Source organism: Theropithecus gelada, chromosome 10 (assembly GCF_003255815.1).
Source record: "Theropithecus gelada isolate Dixy chromosome 10, Tgel_1.0, whole genome shotgun sequence".
NCBI lineage: Eukaryota > Metazoa > Chordata > Mammalia > Primates > Cercopithecidae > Theropithecus > Theropithecus gelada.
In genome coordinates this window covers 46085073-46098097 of record NC_037678.1, presented here as the reverse complement: position 1 = coordinate 46098097, position 13025 = coordinate 46085073, and the positions used below count along the sequence as shown (strand labels likewise).

At 47.1% G+C, this 13025-nt stretch overlaps 2 protein-coding genes across 5 annotated transcripts in view; both read left to right on the top strand.

Moving 5' to 3' along the window:
* RTF2 (replication termination factor 2) overlaps positions 1–13025 on the top strand; it is a 63201-nt gene that overhangs the window by 48228 nt on the left and 1948 nt on the right. The window contains exons 7-10 of one of the 4 annotated variants that reach the window (XR_003121414.1): positions 2868–2922; positions 3039–3134; positions 4041–4267; positions 9776–9792. Coding sequence is in view for 3 of the 4 variants with exons in the window: in XM_025398346.1 (XP_025254131.1) it covers positions 2868–2922; positions 3039–3134; positions 4041–4219 (330 nt within the window). In the remaining variant the exon portion in view is untranslated. Of the gene's footprint in view, positions 1–2867; positions 2923–3038; positions 3135–4040; positions 4834–9775; positions 9793–13025 lie in introns of those variants that run through there. The other 3 variants (XM_025398347.1, XM_025398346.1, XM_025398348.1) reach the window with 3 other exon arrangements.
* LOC112632598 (protein FAM209A-like) lies at positions 10733–12509 on the top strand. Its single transcript, XM_025398349.1, has 2 exons — positions 10733–11417; positions 12159–12509. The coding sequence occupies exons 1-2, from the start codon at positions 10932–10934 to the stop codon at positions 12420–12422; spliced, it is 750 nt and encodes a 249-aa protein (XP_025254134.1). The 5' UTR covers positions 10733–10931; the 3' UTR covers positions 12423–12509.

Genomic DNA, 13025 nt, shown 5'->3' with positions numbered 1-13025 from the left:
ATAGCTGTGGAATACATGCCTTTGGTGAGTGGCAAGTTTCTTATTCTTTAAAAAAAAAAAAAAGTTAGGTTCAGGATAAGCTAGGGAGAAAACTTTATGTGATCAGAACTAAGGCAAAAGAATGCTTGAAGTACTAGAAAATGAGCTCCAGTAGGCTGAGGACATAAAATTATGAAACAAATTGCCTGCCCTCACGTGGGCATGCGTTTTACCAGTGCCAGTTTCAGGCGAGAATGATGGAGTACCTGAAGATTTTTCAGAGGTTTGGGGTTTTTAAAAAATCGTAACAGGCCGGGTGCGGTGGCTCCCGCCTATAATCCCAGCACTTTGGAAGGCCGAGGTGGATGGATCACGAGGTCAGGACATCTAGACTATCTTGACTAACATGGTGAAGCCCCCGTCTCTACTAAAAAATACAAAAAATTAGCCAGGCGTGGTGGCGTGCACATGTAGTCTCAGCTACTCGGGAGGCTGAGGCAGGAGAATGGTGTGAACCCGGGAGGCGGAGCTTGCAGTGAGCCGACATGGCGCCACCGCACTCCAGCCTGGGAGACAGAGCGAGATTCCATCTCAAAAAAAAAAAAAAAAAACCGTAACAGATAAGACAGGACCGTATCACCCTGGAATAATGTGTAATTCATGGTTGTAAGGCTTAAAGAAGCCGAGGCTTGAGCACATGGTAGCAGTATTATCATTACGCATGGATCCAGAATGATCAGAAAGAGCCAAAAGCATTTGTATTTTCTCCTTTCATCATCTTACTTTACGTAGAAACTAATGTCTGAAAATGGCTCTGTAGTTCAAGGAATTGTGCCCAAACTTTGAATTCAGATGCCAGTAGAAATACTCCATGGAACAATATTATAAGATGTTAATACAACATTCATAAGAACTATTTAAAGAGCCACTTGGTAGGCAGGTGTGGTGGCGTGTGCCTGTAATCCCAGTTACTGGGGAGACTGAGGCAGAGGAATCACTTGAACCGTGAAGGCGGAGGTTGCAGTGAGCTGAGATCGCACTTCTGCACTCCAGCCTGACAGACAGGAAAAAAAAAAAAAAAGGCCACTTGGCTGTTTAAATGCTGTGTTAAGGTTGAAAAGTAAATACATGTATATCTTATATAAAATGTGTTAAATCTAAGTTGGTTTTCTAAATTACTATGATTTCATTATTGTAAGAGGGAAAAAAAGAGGGAAACTAAGTTTGAGGAGTTTTTAACTAAGGACAGTTGCCAAAAGCCATCTCCCTGTTCTTCATTGCTACCATTGATCAAGCTCAGTTTTGAAAAGCACAAAAGGGCGGCTGGGTGCCGTGGCTCACACCAGTCTTCCCAGCACTTTGGGAGGCCGAGGCAAGCAGATCACTTGAGGTCAGGAGTTCGAGACCAACCTGGCCAACATGGTGAAACCCCATCTCTGCTAAAAATACAAAAAATAGCCGGATGTGGTGGGGTGCGCCAGTAATCCCATCTACTCTGGAGGCTGCGGCAGGAGAATTGTTTGAACCTGGGAGGCGGAGGTTGCAGTGAGCCAAGATCGCAACACTGCACTCCAGCCTGGGCAACAGAGTGAGATTCTGTCTCAAACACACACACACACACACACACACACACCCCCACACGCGCGCACACACAACGGGGAAAAAATGCATTTTAAAGGAAGCTACTAAAAATATTCATGTTCCCTTTGACCGTTTTGCTTTCGTGAGTTTTCTGTCACAGGTTTCCTGCCAAGTTAATTGAAAGAACAGTGGGACTAACATGCCCTTCTCTGCAAAATATTCTCCAGAGCTTCCGGAAATACCTCACAGCTACTGCTGCCAGGATACCACAATATTTCCCAAATACACTTGCAGCTGGAAGCAAGATACAACATTTCCTGTCTAACTCCTTCTTGCCTGTGCTTTTCAAATAACCTCAGCCATGAATGGAGGGCTTAGAAATAAACAGTGGTCTCTTACTTGTTTGAAGGCCCAAATATCAGTTTTCACAGATGTGAGTGCTCGCATTGCAGGTGTGAGATGCGCAGAAGATCTTTATGTTTTGTTATAAATCACATTGCATGTATGTGTTACAAATTCAAGGCCTGAGAGGTCTGTCTTTAATGCTCGGTGCTGGGGGATGGCTGAAGTAATCAGGCTGCTTATCTTTAGTGCCACCTTTTGGATGCTTAGGAAATTGCATTTTAAAGTAAATTGAATGACCATAGTCCTACGTGTCATTTCTACAATTAAATCAGTTCCAACACAGCTGTGTAACTGTAGAATGGTTTATTATTGCTGATCAAAATAACTATTATGAGTAACAGCATTCTAGTGTCTGGAAATCTGACAGGAGTAGTTTTGAGTTTAGAAGAATTAGCTCAACTGTCTTTAATGTAAACTTCAAGGCCTTATACTTGAATAACAAATACCAAAGCAGTTTGACAACTTTGAAAAAAAGTTAGTGGAATGTGCAAGATTTAGTTCGTGTTTATGCTGGCTGGACTTCACATACCCATATATACTCTGTGTTATTCATTTAAGTGTGCTTTTGTATACAATTGTCACCATCAACCTTGGCCCTTATTACTGAAATCTGTCAGCCTCATTTGAAATTTTTGCAAATGTGATTTGGGAGATGTAAATATAAAAGTGAGCAGCTCTGTGCAGATACATTTTTGTGTGAGGCAGAAGTACACGACTGGAGTCACATGCAGAGGATGAACGCTCAGGAGTTACGGAACCTCAAAAGCCTTCTTCAGGTGACTGTCTGTCTCATGTGACAGGCATTGGCCTGTCAGACAGGGCCCCCAGGACAATGGGCAGCCATACTGACGATGAAGTGGAGTGAATCTGAGCACGTCCTCCAACATTCTTTCTTTTTATAGAAAACAAAGAAACCCAAGGCAGCAGAGTCTGTTTCAAAACCAGATGTCAGTGAAGGTAAGATCCTTCAAGCGATCCTTGTTTTAGCAAAATACGACTCTAAGGCAGTCTGCTAATATGTTCATGCTTTGTTTTGCATTGTTTTTGCTTTGCCTACTTTGTTTCTTTTACAGAAGCCCCAGGGCCATCAAAAGTTAAGACAGGGAAGCCTGAAGAAACCAGCCTTGATTCTAGAGAGAAGAAAAACAACTTGGCTCCCAAAAGCACAGGTGGGTCCTGTTGTAGCTACAGGGAGCTGTTTCGAGAAGGCTGGAAACCCAGGTGGCTGAGTCCAGGTTTCACGGGACTGGGCGGATGGGAAATCCAAGCCTGTCCTGTGTCATGTCTCCAGAGAGCGCACTGAACTCTCTTTAGGGGGGTAACTAAGAAATATTGAACACACCCTCATCAGGAGCCCTGGCAGGATTGATGGGGTCTGGGCACAAATGCTAGTTGTTTAGATTCCTTCGAGTAAGCAAGTGCCTGGTGCCAAGCAAAAAAGGCTGTGCTGAGAACTGGCTCAGATGTTACAGAGACTGTCAGAGGGACCGTGGCTCAGGGCCTGCGGGGAATGCTCCCAGTTTTCTTTACCCCTGGGGCTTTCGTGGGCTCCACGTGTGGCTCTCAGAGTCCCCTCTCTGCTGCCTCTTGACCAAGGATCAAAGTTTCTCCTAAAACTCACTCTCTTTAACTCAAAGAAAATAGCATTTATTTCACAAAAAGAAAAATACAGATTGATTGTTAAGAATGTGTGATCTTGTGCTCTAAGTAGCATCCAGGGAGGCTGACAGGCTCCTATCCCAGCTCTACATGGGATGGCCACTCAGGTGCCTGTGCCCGTTTCCTCCCCTGGAACGCAGGCCCTGCCTCATTGGGACAACCTAAGTCATTTGTGGGGCTGGGACCAGTGTCTGCGACAGAGCAAGTAGTTGGTGGGACAGTAAATGATAGATGTGTCATGCTGTGTCTGCTTTGCTGGAGCTGGCAATTAAGATGATGTCCATCAGCACTCACACAGCCAGCAAGAGAACGTCTGGGACAGAGTGACTGACACGCTTCCCTTCTGAGGATGCGAAGTTTAGAGTCATCCTTATCCCAACCCTGACAGTTTTGACTCTGACTCTTCATTTTTCTAGCAACAAATGAGAGCTCTTCTGGAAAAGCTGGGAAGCCTCTGTGTGGAGCCACAAAGAGGTCCATCGCTGACAGTGAAGAATCCGAGGCCTACAAGTCCCTCTTTACCACTCACAGCTCCGCCAAGCGCTCCAAGGAGGAGTCCGCCCACTGGGTCACCCACACGTCCTACTGCTTCTGAAGCCCACAATGCCACCGCTCCTGCCCCCGAAGGTTGTTCAGTTTCCACGTAGGCAGGTCGCTGTGCACCTCTGAGTGCACTGCTGTGTGTTCTCTCTAGCTCTGTGTCATAAAGCTGTCCTGGCCAGCCTTCGAGATGGTGTGGTTACTCTTGCTGTGAGGCGTGTGGGTTCCAGGGGGGACGTGGGAGGGGCTGCACTGTGGCCCGAGGTCACGCTTGCTTCCACCTGCAGGTGCATTTGGTCCTTTCCACGGCCAGGAAGCCCTGTGGGCTGCACTTTTTATGCGTGCAGTAACAAGAGACTCCAGAGTCCTCACTGGTGCAGAGTTGGCACGTATTAACTACAATTCTAATGATTTTGCTACCAGCAATAAATTAAGTAGGCCAAGTGAAACTGGGCTTTAGAAAGGATGGATTTCAAATACACTGTGCCCACTAGAAGCTTTGAAGAGCCTCGTCCCTCTGCTACAGCCCTGGGAGGAGCCAGGATCCTTGTTGGTCTAGCTAAACACTATTAGGGGAGTCTGCCCCATCTCATCATTTTGAAGATAGCAGAGTCTTAGTTGGGCACCCAGTGATTGGGTTCAAAAATAAAGCTGGTCTGCCTCTTCTCTCCTCTGTGTTTTTATCTTTTCTACCTTCTGCTCATGCTTGGGTAAGAACGTTGCAGCCACTGCATTGGTGATTATAGAAGTCATTCCATGAAGTCAGAGGAACCCACCCTTCTCTCCTCCAGCAGATGGTAAAGGGAGAATTGTACCCAAAAAGAGGTGCATTTTATCTGCCTATAATGTGTGTTGACGTCAGTAGTTAGTGGAACTTCTCATGAGACTCCTAATGAAGAACCAAGAGTCCCAGGCCTCTGCGTGGCTTTCTGCACACGGTGGTATGACTGAGATAGTGACTGGTTCTCTAAACCAGACCCCGGGGCCCTGGGTTTCCTTCAGAAGCAGGAGAAGGACCTGTGGGAGGTGAATGGTGGGAGGTGAGCAGGCAGCTTCTGTGGGAGACAGACACGTCGGGAGGACTCCAGGGAGAGGTCAGCAAGGGAGAACCATGTGTGGCCCTGCTTTTTCTCAAACCTTGTGTGATTCCCGGCTTCACAGTGATGGGAAAGTTTGGCCCCAAGGATATTTTCACATTGTGAGTATAGAGCATTTTAATAAAAATTACATTTAAGTGATGAATTTTTGTCATGGACTTTTCCAGAACAAACCTGAATTAGCCATTTAATTTCCCCAATTTTCTATACAGCCAAATTCAACCATTTTCTTATTGTTTTTATTTCCCTTTTTCTTTTTTTTTTTTTTTATTTTTTTTATTTTGAAACAGGGTCTCACTCTGTCATCCAGGCTGCAGTGCAGTGGCATGATCATGGCTCACCATAGCCTTGACCTCTTGGACTCAGGTGATCCACCCACCTCAGCTTCCCGAGTAGCTGGGATTATAAGTGCACACTACTGCACCCGGCTGATTTTTCTATTTTTTGTAGAGATGAGGTTTCGCCATGTTGCCCAGGCTGGTCTTAAACTCCTGGGCTCAAGCACTCTGCCCACCTCGGCCTTCCAAAGTGCTAGGATTACAGGCGTGAGCTACCCCGCCTGTTGTGTTATTTTCACAACAATCAGTTCCTTCTTCAATTGGATAACACTATTTTCTATCACTATCTCTTCTTCCCTATTTTAATTTTACTGAGAAAACTTAATCCTTTTAGTCACATTTTACTAATTATAGCTTCTGCCATCGTGAGGCATTTTTTTCTTTTAATGACCATTATTTTTACCAGGTTCAGTTTTCTTAATGTTAGCCTGAATCAGTTTTATTTTGCATTGAGTTTATTGACTGTGTCCAGTTTTTTCTGGTAACTGAGTCACAGCATCCTCAACACGAAAACTTCAGCATCTCAAAGTCCTCTGCTTTGGGCCTCTCTGAAATAAACAGGCTGTGGGCTTCCCTCCAGCTGCCCTCAGGACTATCCACGCAGGAGGGATCAGGGCTTCCTTGGAGATTTCTAGCCAGCCTTTAACATTTTGCTAAGGCACCACTCTTCAAGGCTCCTGGCCAGCATGAGGGAAGAAGGTATCCATGATCTGTGCTCCTGCTGGGCATGAGGCCTCAGTACACCAGCGGCTGGGGAGGGCTGATCATTCGCATTGCTTTTAGGGCTCACTGAACAGCCAAGCCCTTGACAGGCTTCTCCCCCTGGGACTCCCCAGCCACCCAGTGTGATGGGAAGATGGCCATCCCCCACTTCATAGGTGAGGTGTCTGAGGCCCAAAGCCACAAGGTGAATCGCAGTTCTGCCTGGCCACACCGCACCTTCTCCCCATTCAGTCCTTACCAAATGAAGGAATCAATGGCAGCTCTGGCAGCCTCCCACCCAGGGCGCCGAGACCACGGGTTCAGGTGCTGTGCCCAAGAGAAAGTGGAGCATCTCCTAGCTCTCTGTCCTCCCCTGTCCACCCCCAGGACCCGAGCTGCTTTCCACCAAGGAGGGAGCTGGGAGGAGAAAATTGAAAAGATGTTGAAATTCTCCAAAATAGCATCTATTCAATTTCCCACAGTACCGGGGGAACCAGCCCCCAATATTTCAACATAGGTTCTTTTCTATTTTCCCTACGTGTCGGCCGGTCTGAGAAATAAAGAGTACAAAAGAGAGAAATTTTACAGCTGGGTCTCCAGGGGTGACATCACCTCAGCAGGTTTCGTGATGCCCCCGAGCTGCAAAACCTGCAAGTTTTTATTAGCGATTTTCAAAGGGGAGGGAGTGTACGAATAGGGTGTGGGTCACAGAGATCATATGCTTCAAAGGCAATAAAATATCACAAGGCACATGGGGGCAGAGCGAGATCACAAGTCCAGGGTGAAATTAGAATTGCTGATGAGGTTTCCTGTCCCACTGTGTATGCACTGTCATTGATAAACATCTTAACAGGAAACAGGGTTCGAGAGCAGACAACTGGTCTGACTAGAATTTTGGTCTGACTAGAATTTCACCAGGCTGGAATTTCCCAATCCTAGCAAGCCGGTGGTGGGGGCACTACAAGAGACCAGGGCATAGTTCATCCCTTATCTACGACAGCATGAGACAGACACTCCCAGAGCGGCCATTTTAGAGACCTCCCCCCGGGAATGCATTCTTTTCCCAGGGCTGTTCCTTGCTAAGAAAAAGAATTCAGGCTGGGCGCAGTGGCTCAAGCCTGTAATCCCAGCACTTTGGGAGGCCGAGGCGGGCGGATCACGAGGTCATGAGATCGAGACCATCCTGGCTAACACTGTGAAACCCCGTCTCTACTAAGAAATACAAAAAACTAGCCAGGCGAGGTGGCGGGCGCCTGTAGTCCCAGCTACTCCGGAGGCTGAGGCAGGAGAATGGCGTAAACCCGGGAGGCGGAGCTTGCAGTGAGCTGAGATCCGGCCACTGCACTCCAGCCAGGGCGACAGAGCGAGACTCCGCCTCAAAAAAAAAAAATTCAGCGATATTTCTCCTATTCGCTTTTGCAAGAAGAGAAATATGACTCTGTTCTGCTCAGCCTTGCAGGCAGTCAGTCCTTATGGTTATCTCCCTTGTTCCCTGAAAATCACTCTTATCCTGTTATTTTAGGATGCCCAGATTTCGTATTGTTCAAACACACCTTTTATGATTTGTACAGATAATGCAATCATCACAGGGTCCTGAGGCGACATACATCCTCAGCTTACAAAGATGATGGGATTAAGAGATTAAAGACAGGCATAGGAAATTATAAGAGTATTGACTGGGGAAGTGATAAATGTCCATGAAATCTTCACAATTTATGTTCTGCCACGGCTTCAGCTGGTCCCTCCGTTCGGGGACCCTGACTTCCCGCCACACCACAGCACTTCATTTCCAATAAATGAAATGAAAGCCATGCCAAAATGAATGAAAGGAATGCCACCCCACCCCACAGTCCAGACAGAAGTTTGGCTCAAAGATCTGATCTGCTTTCCCACTGGTTCTGCTCTATGGGAGAGTGCTCTAGACTTTTGAATACATATAGGAAAAAGTGATTCCCCATTAAAGATGTGAACATTTCCAAATAACAAAATCACGTGGCAAAACCGAGCATTTCTGTTGTTTGGGGCCATTCCTGTAAACCACGTCTGTTTGCCCCTTACTGCTCCATTGCTCCACAGCCACCAAACTTCCCAGCCGACTTGAGACACAGGCTAGCTGAGCGCTGTGGCTCCTGCCTGCAGTCCCAGCACTCTGGGAGGCCGAGGCAGGAGGACTGCTTGAGCCCAGGAGTTTGAGACTAGCCTGGGCAACACAGGGAGACCCTGTCTCTACCAAAAACTAAATAAAAATTATCCAGACCCTGTCTCTACCAAAAAACAAAAACTAAAAATTATTGAGGCTGCAGTGAGCCAAGATCATTCCACTGCACTCCAGTCTGGGTGACACAGCAAGACCCTATCTCTAAAAAAATGACACAGGGGGCCCCTGAAAATAATTAGCCATCCCTCAAAGCTGCTGGAATAGGGAAGGCTGGGGACAGGGAGCAGCATGATGCCAAGGACAGACCTCCAAACTGAGGTCACAGGGTGGCCCAAGGCCCTGGTCATCAGGGCAGCTGCCTCTACAGTGGGCGTAATTCCAGGCAGTAGCTGCCGAGCTGAGTGGGCACTCGTAAGCAGAGAAGTGCCCATCTTCTGATCAACCCGGAGATTTGCATCTCTCCGTCCTGCCCAGACAGTGTCTGGCAGGAAGCCCCAAGCCCCAGCCGACACTGTACCACGCTCAGGGAGGAAGAAACTGTGCAGCACAGCCCAACACCATTTTCCCCTTTTGGCTTTCTAGAATAGTCTTGCAGAACTATTTTTTGGTTTTTCTTGAGAGAGAGTCGCACTCTGTTGCCCAGGCTGGAGTGCAGTGGCATCATCTCAGCTCACTGCAACCACTGCCTCCTGGATTCAAGCGATTCTCCTGCCTCAGCCTCCCGAGTAGCTGAGATTACAGGTGTGCACCAAAACACCTGGCTAATTTGTTTTTATTTGTAGTGGAGGCAGGGTTTCACCATGTTGGTCAGGCTGGCCTCAAACTCCTTGACCTCAGGTGATCTGCATGCCTTGGCCTCCCAAAGTGCTGGGATTCCGGGCATGAGCCACCGCCCCAGCCATAGCCTTGCAGAACTACTTTGTCGCTCCACAGAGCTCAGTACTTTAAGCCACAGCGAAGGTGCCCAGCAGACCTTTGATTATTTCCTATGCAGCATAAAGTTCTGCTCCTCGGGAGTAAATCTGCGAATAGAGCCTTCCTCAGGAAGACAGCTCTACAGATGACCCAGGGGAACAAGTACAAGCCGTGCGTTCCAGCACCCAGGATTTCTTGTTTCATGTCATTGTAAAGAACTCATGGGTTCTGGTATACTGTGGAGTCCTAGGTTTATTCCCAGCCTTGGCCTCAGTTGTCAAGCCGGCTGTTCCTATTCACTTGGGGGATTCAGCCCCTTCCCATTTTACCCACCAACTCCTAATCATCTCCCCTCCTCTACTCAACCATCTTTTTCTGGAAATTCTTCCTGAATAACCTAGTTTAGAGCAGTCCCCTCGTGCTAGTCTCTAAACCTTCCTGTTCTTATCACAATTTTAATCAAAGTATACTCTTGTTTTTTTCCTCCTGAGATGGAGTCTCACTCTGTTCCCCGGGCTAGAGTGCAGTGGTGCGATCTCAGTTCACTGCAATCTCTGCCTCCCAGGTTCAAGCGATTCTCCTGCCTCAGTTTCCCAAGTAGCTGGGCCTACAGGCATACGCCACCATGCTGGGCTAATTTTTGTATTTTTAGTAGACATGGGGTTTCACCATGTTGGCCAGGCTCTTCCCGAACTCCTGACCTCAGGTGATCCACCTGCCTTGGCCTCCCAGAGTGCTGGGATTACAGGTGTGAGCCACCACACCCGGCCCAAAGTATACTCTTAACCCAGGGTGGGCACACACTGCTACGATCAATGATGGTGTGAGGTAATAGTGAGTGGTGGGGACTGTGGAGGGAGTATGGCCACAGACAGGATGGCTTCACTTGGCTGCAGCAGAGACACTGGTTCTATGAGGGTGTGGACCCAGTGTTTCTGGACCTCCCATATTTTCAAAGGAAGCCAGAATTTGGAGTTTTAAAGTGAAATGCCCCCCAATATTTAAGTACTGACAATTTTTAAAAACAATGTAGGCCAAACAAAACACATAGATGGGCCAGGCGCGGTGGCTCACACCTGTAATCCCAGCACTTTAGGAGGCTGAGGCAGGTGGATCACCTGAGGTCGAAAGTTCGAGACCAGCCTGACCAACATGGAGAAACCCCATCTCTACTAACAAAATTAGCCAAGCGTGGTGGCACATGCCTGTAATCCCAGCTACTTGTGAGACTGAGGCAGGAGAATGGCTTGAACCCGGGAGGCGGAGGTTGTGGTGAGCTGAGATCACGCCATTGCACTCCCGTTTGGGCAACAAGAGCAAAACTCCGTCTCAAAAAAACCAAAATCAAAAAACCACATAGGTGGCTCTGAGTTTGTAGGTGGCCTGTGGTTTAATACCTTTCTCTCCCATTTAATTCAGCTCCACAGGGCACATGGCATCTCCCTCTGCTCATCACAATGTCTGCATCAAACAAATGAAAAACAAAAACATGATGGGCTCTCCCAGCAAAGCTCCAGGGTTGGAAAGAGTCCCCTGGCAGGGAATTGGCACCCCGTCATGCCCATCCTCTCTTACTGCCTGCTGGAAATGCCCCCATCTCCCTTTGAGTCCTCCTCCTGGGCGACCCCTGTGAGCCCCATTAACCTCTGTCCTGAAATCATCACAATGGCCAGGGTGGCCTTAGCTCAGGGCCTCTGTGACATCACCAAGGGCCTGGCACCAGGTGCCCAGTCTCCCAGTTGCGAGGGCAAGCAAACCCATCATGAGCATCTCCCTTCCCCATCTCTGCTCACCATGTGGACGCTGAAATGGTTCCTGGTCCTGCTTCTGTGCTTCACCTGCAGCTATGCCTCTATGTTCTCTTCTCGGAGAGAGAAAACTAGCGAACCCCAGGGGAAGGTGCCGTACGGAGGGCACTTTCGGATTCGGCAGAATCAACCAGAGCACGCCCAAGGCTGGCTTGGGAGCAAATGGCTCTGGCTTTTGTTTGTTGTTGTGCTGTTTGTGATACTTAAGTTTCAAAGAGACAATGAGAAGAATAAGGTAAGGATGGCTCCATTTTTTTTTTACACCATATTGATTCAATCTCAGGAGTCTCAGGGAAACGGATGTCCTAGTGAGTCTAGGCGGGACTGTTACATATAATGAACCTAACTCATGGTCCTGGGCAAAGCTGGCAAATTCACTTCCTGATGTATCCTTCATGAAGACAATAGTCCCCAGATCCACAGATACTGGGACAAACAGTGGAAGATGACGTCTGCTTACTGGCTCACAGATTTTCTGGTTAGACGGATTTTTTCAAATGTAGGAAAGATTCAAGAACTTATGGTGTGTTTCAGAAGGTCAAAATTATTTGCAGGGCCAGATTCACTGTCCCTTGCTTTTTAAATTTTTGCTAGTGTTTGACTTACTACAAAATCCTGAGCTAAATGGAAATGGTATCATTATCCCAACAAAATATGAGACTTGTGCTGAAGAGATAAAGGTGTAAGGTAGTTTGAGCTGGTCCTCAGAGTGACCACAAACAACTCTTTCAGGCAGAAAGGGAAGGGGAGAGAAAGTGTGTTCTCCCGCAGAAAGACCCAGCACTTCATAATACTGTGTCCAAACTGATTAGAGCAGGGATCGGCAAACCCTTCCTGTAAAGGGCTGGGGAGGGTGTGAATATTTGTGGGCAGTATGGACTTCCTTGCAACTACTCAGGTCTGCTGTTGTAACATGAACTGTGTCAAAACCAGCCAAGTTCACAATATTACTGACCTTGAGTATCTTTCTTGACAGAAGCAGAGTCCTGGCCTTCGAGGCGGCCAATTTCACTCTCTATTAAAGAAAAAACAAAATGCTTCCCTCAACAAAGACTGTACATTCAATATCTTACACGAACTCGAGGTGGAGCTTGTGAGATTTGTGTCCAAAGTGCGGAGTCTTAAAGGTGCCATGGCAACAGGCAATGTCAGTAACCTCAAGCTTCGAAGGTCAGAGACGCCCACAGATCCATACCGTGTCACGATCTATGACATACAGGGAGAAGAAAGCTCTAGCTGAATGGATTTGTGTGTCAAAGTAGGAGAGGAAAAAGTTGAGTGTTGACAAACTGTATGCAAACTAATAAAAGTATTCTGAAGAAAAGAACTTCCACGTTTGAGATCTTGCTTCTTTTTTCACTAGAAGAAAAAGTGAATGTGAGACCAGCAGCCATAGCGGTGATGGTTTTGTTTTTGCCCCTCTCACGTCCTCTAGAGCTGTGGGTGGTGAGAAGAGCACCAAAAGCTACATAATAGTATGTGATGAGCTCGTGCTTCTGTGCAATGGCCGCGGGTGGATGACGGAGCTAGGGAAATCTGGGATAAGATGCTGACGTCCTTTCCATACAAACTCTTGTTCTCTATAGTATCTATTTGTGCAAGATAACTGCTTTTTATCTTTGATATATTACAAAAGACGGCTTTAATGATAGTTTTTAAATGGTAAAATGATTCAATTAGGAGGGGTGTATTCTAGAGTCATCTGATTCTCTCACAAGAGTCCTTTCACTCATTGCATTTCAAAGGTTCCATATATTGATTTTTCCTTCTACCAAACTAGCAGTTACATTTGTCAATAGTTGGATTAAAAAAAAAAAAAAAAAGGGGGATGACGCAGAAGAAT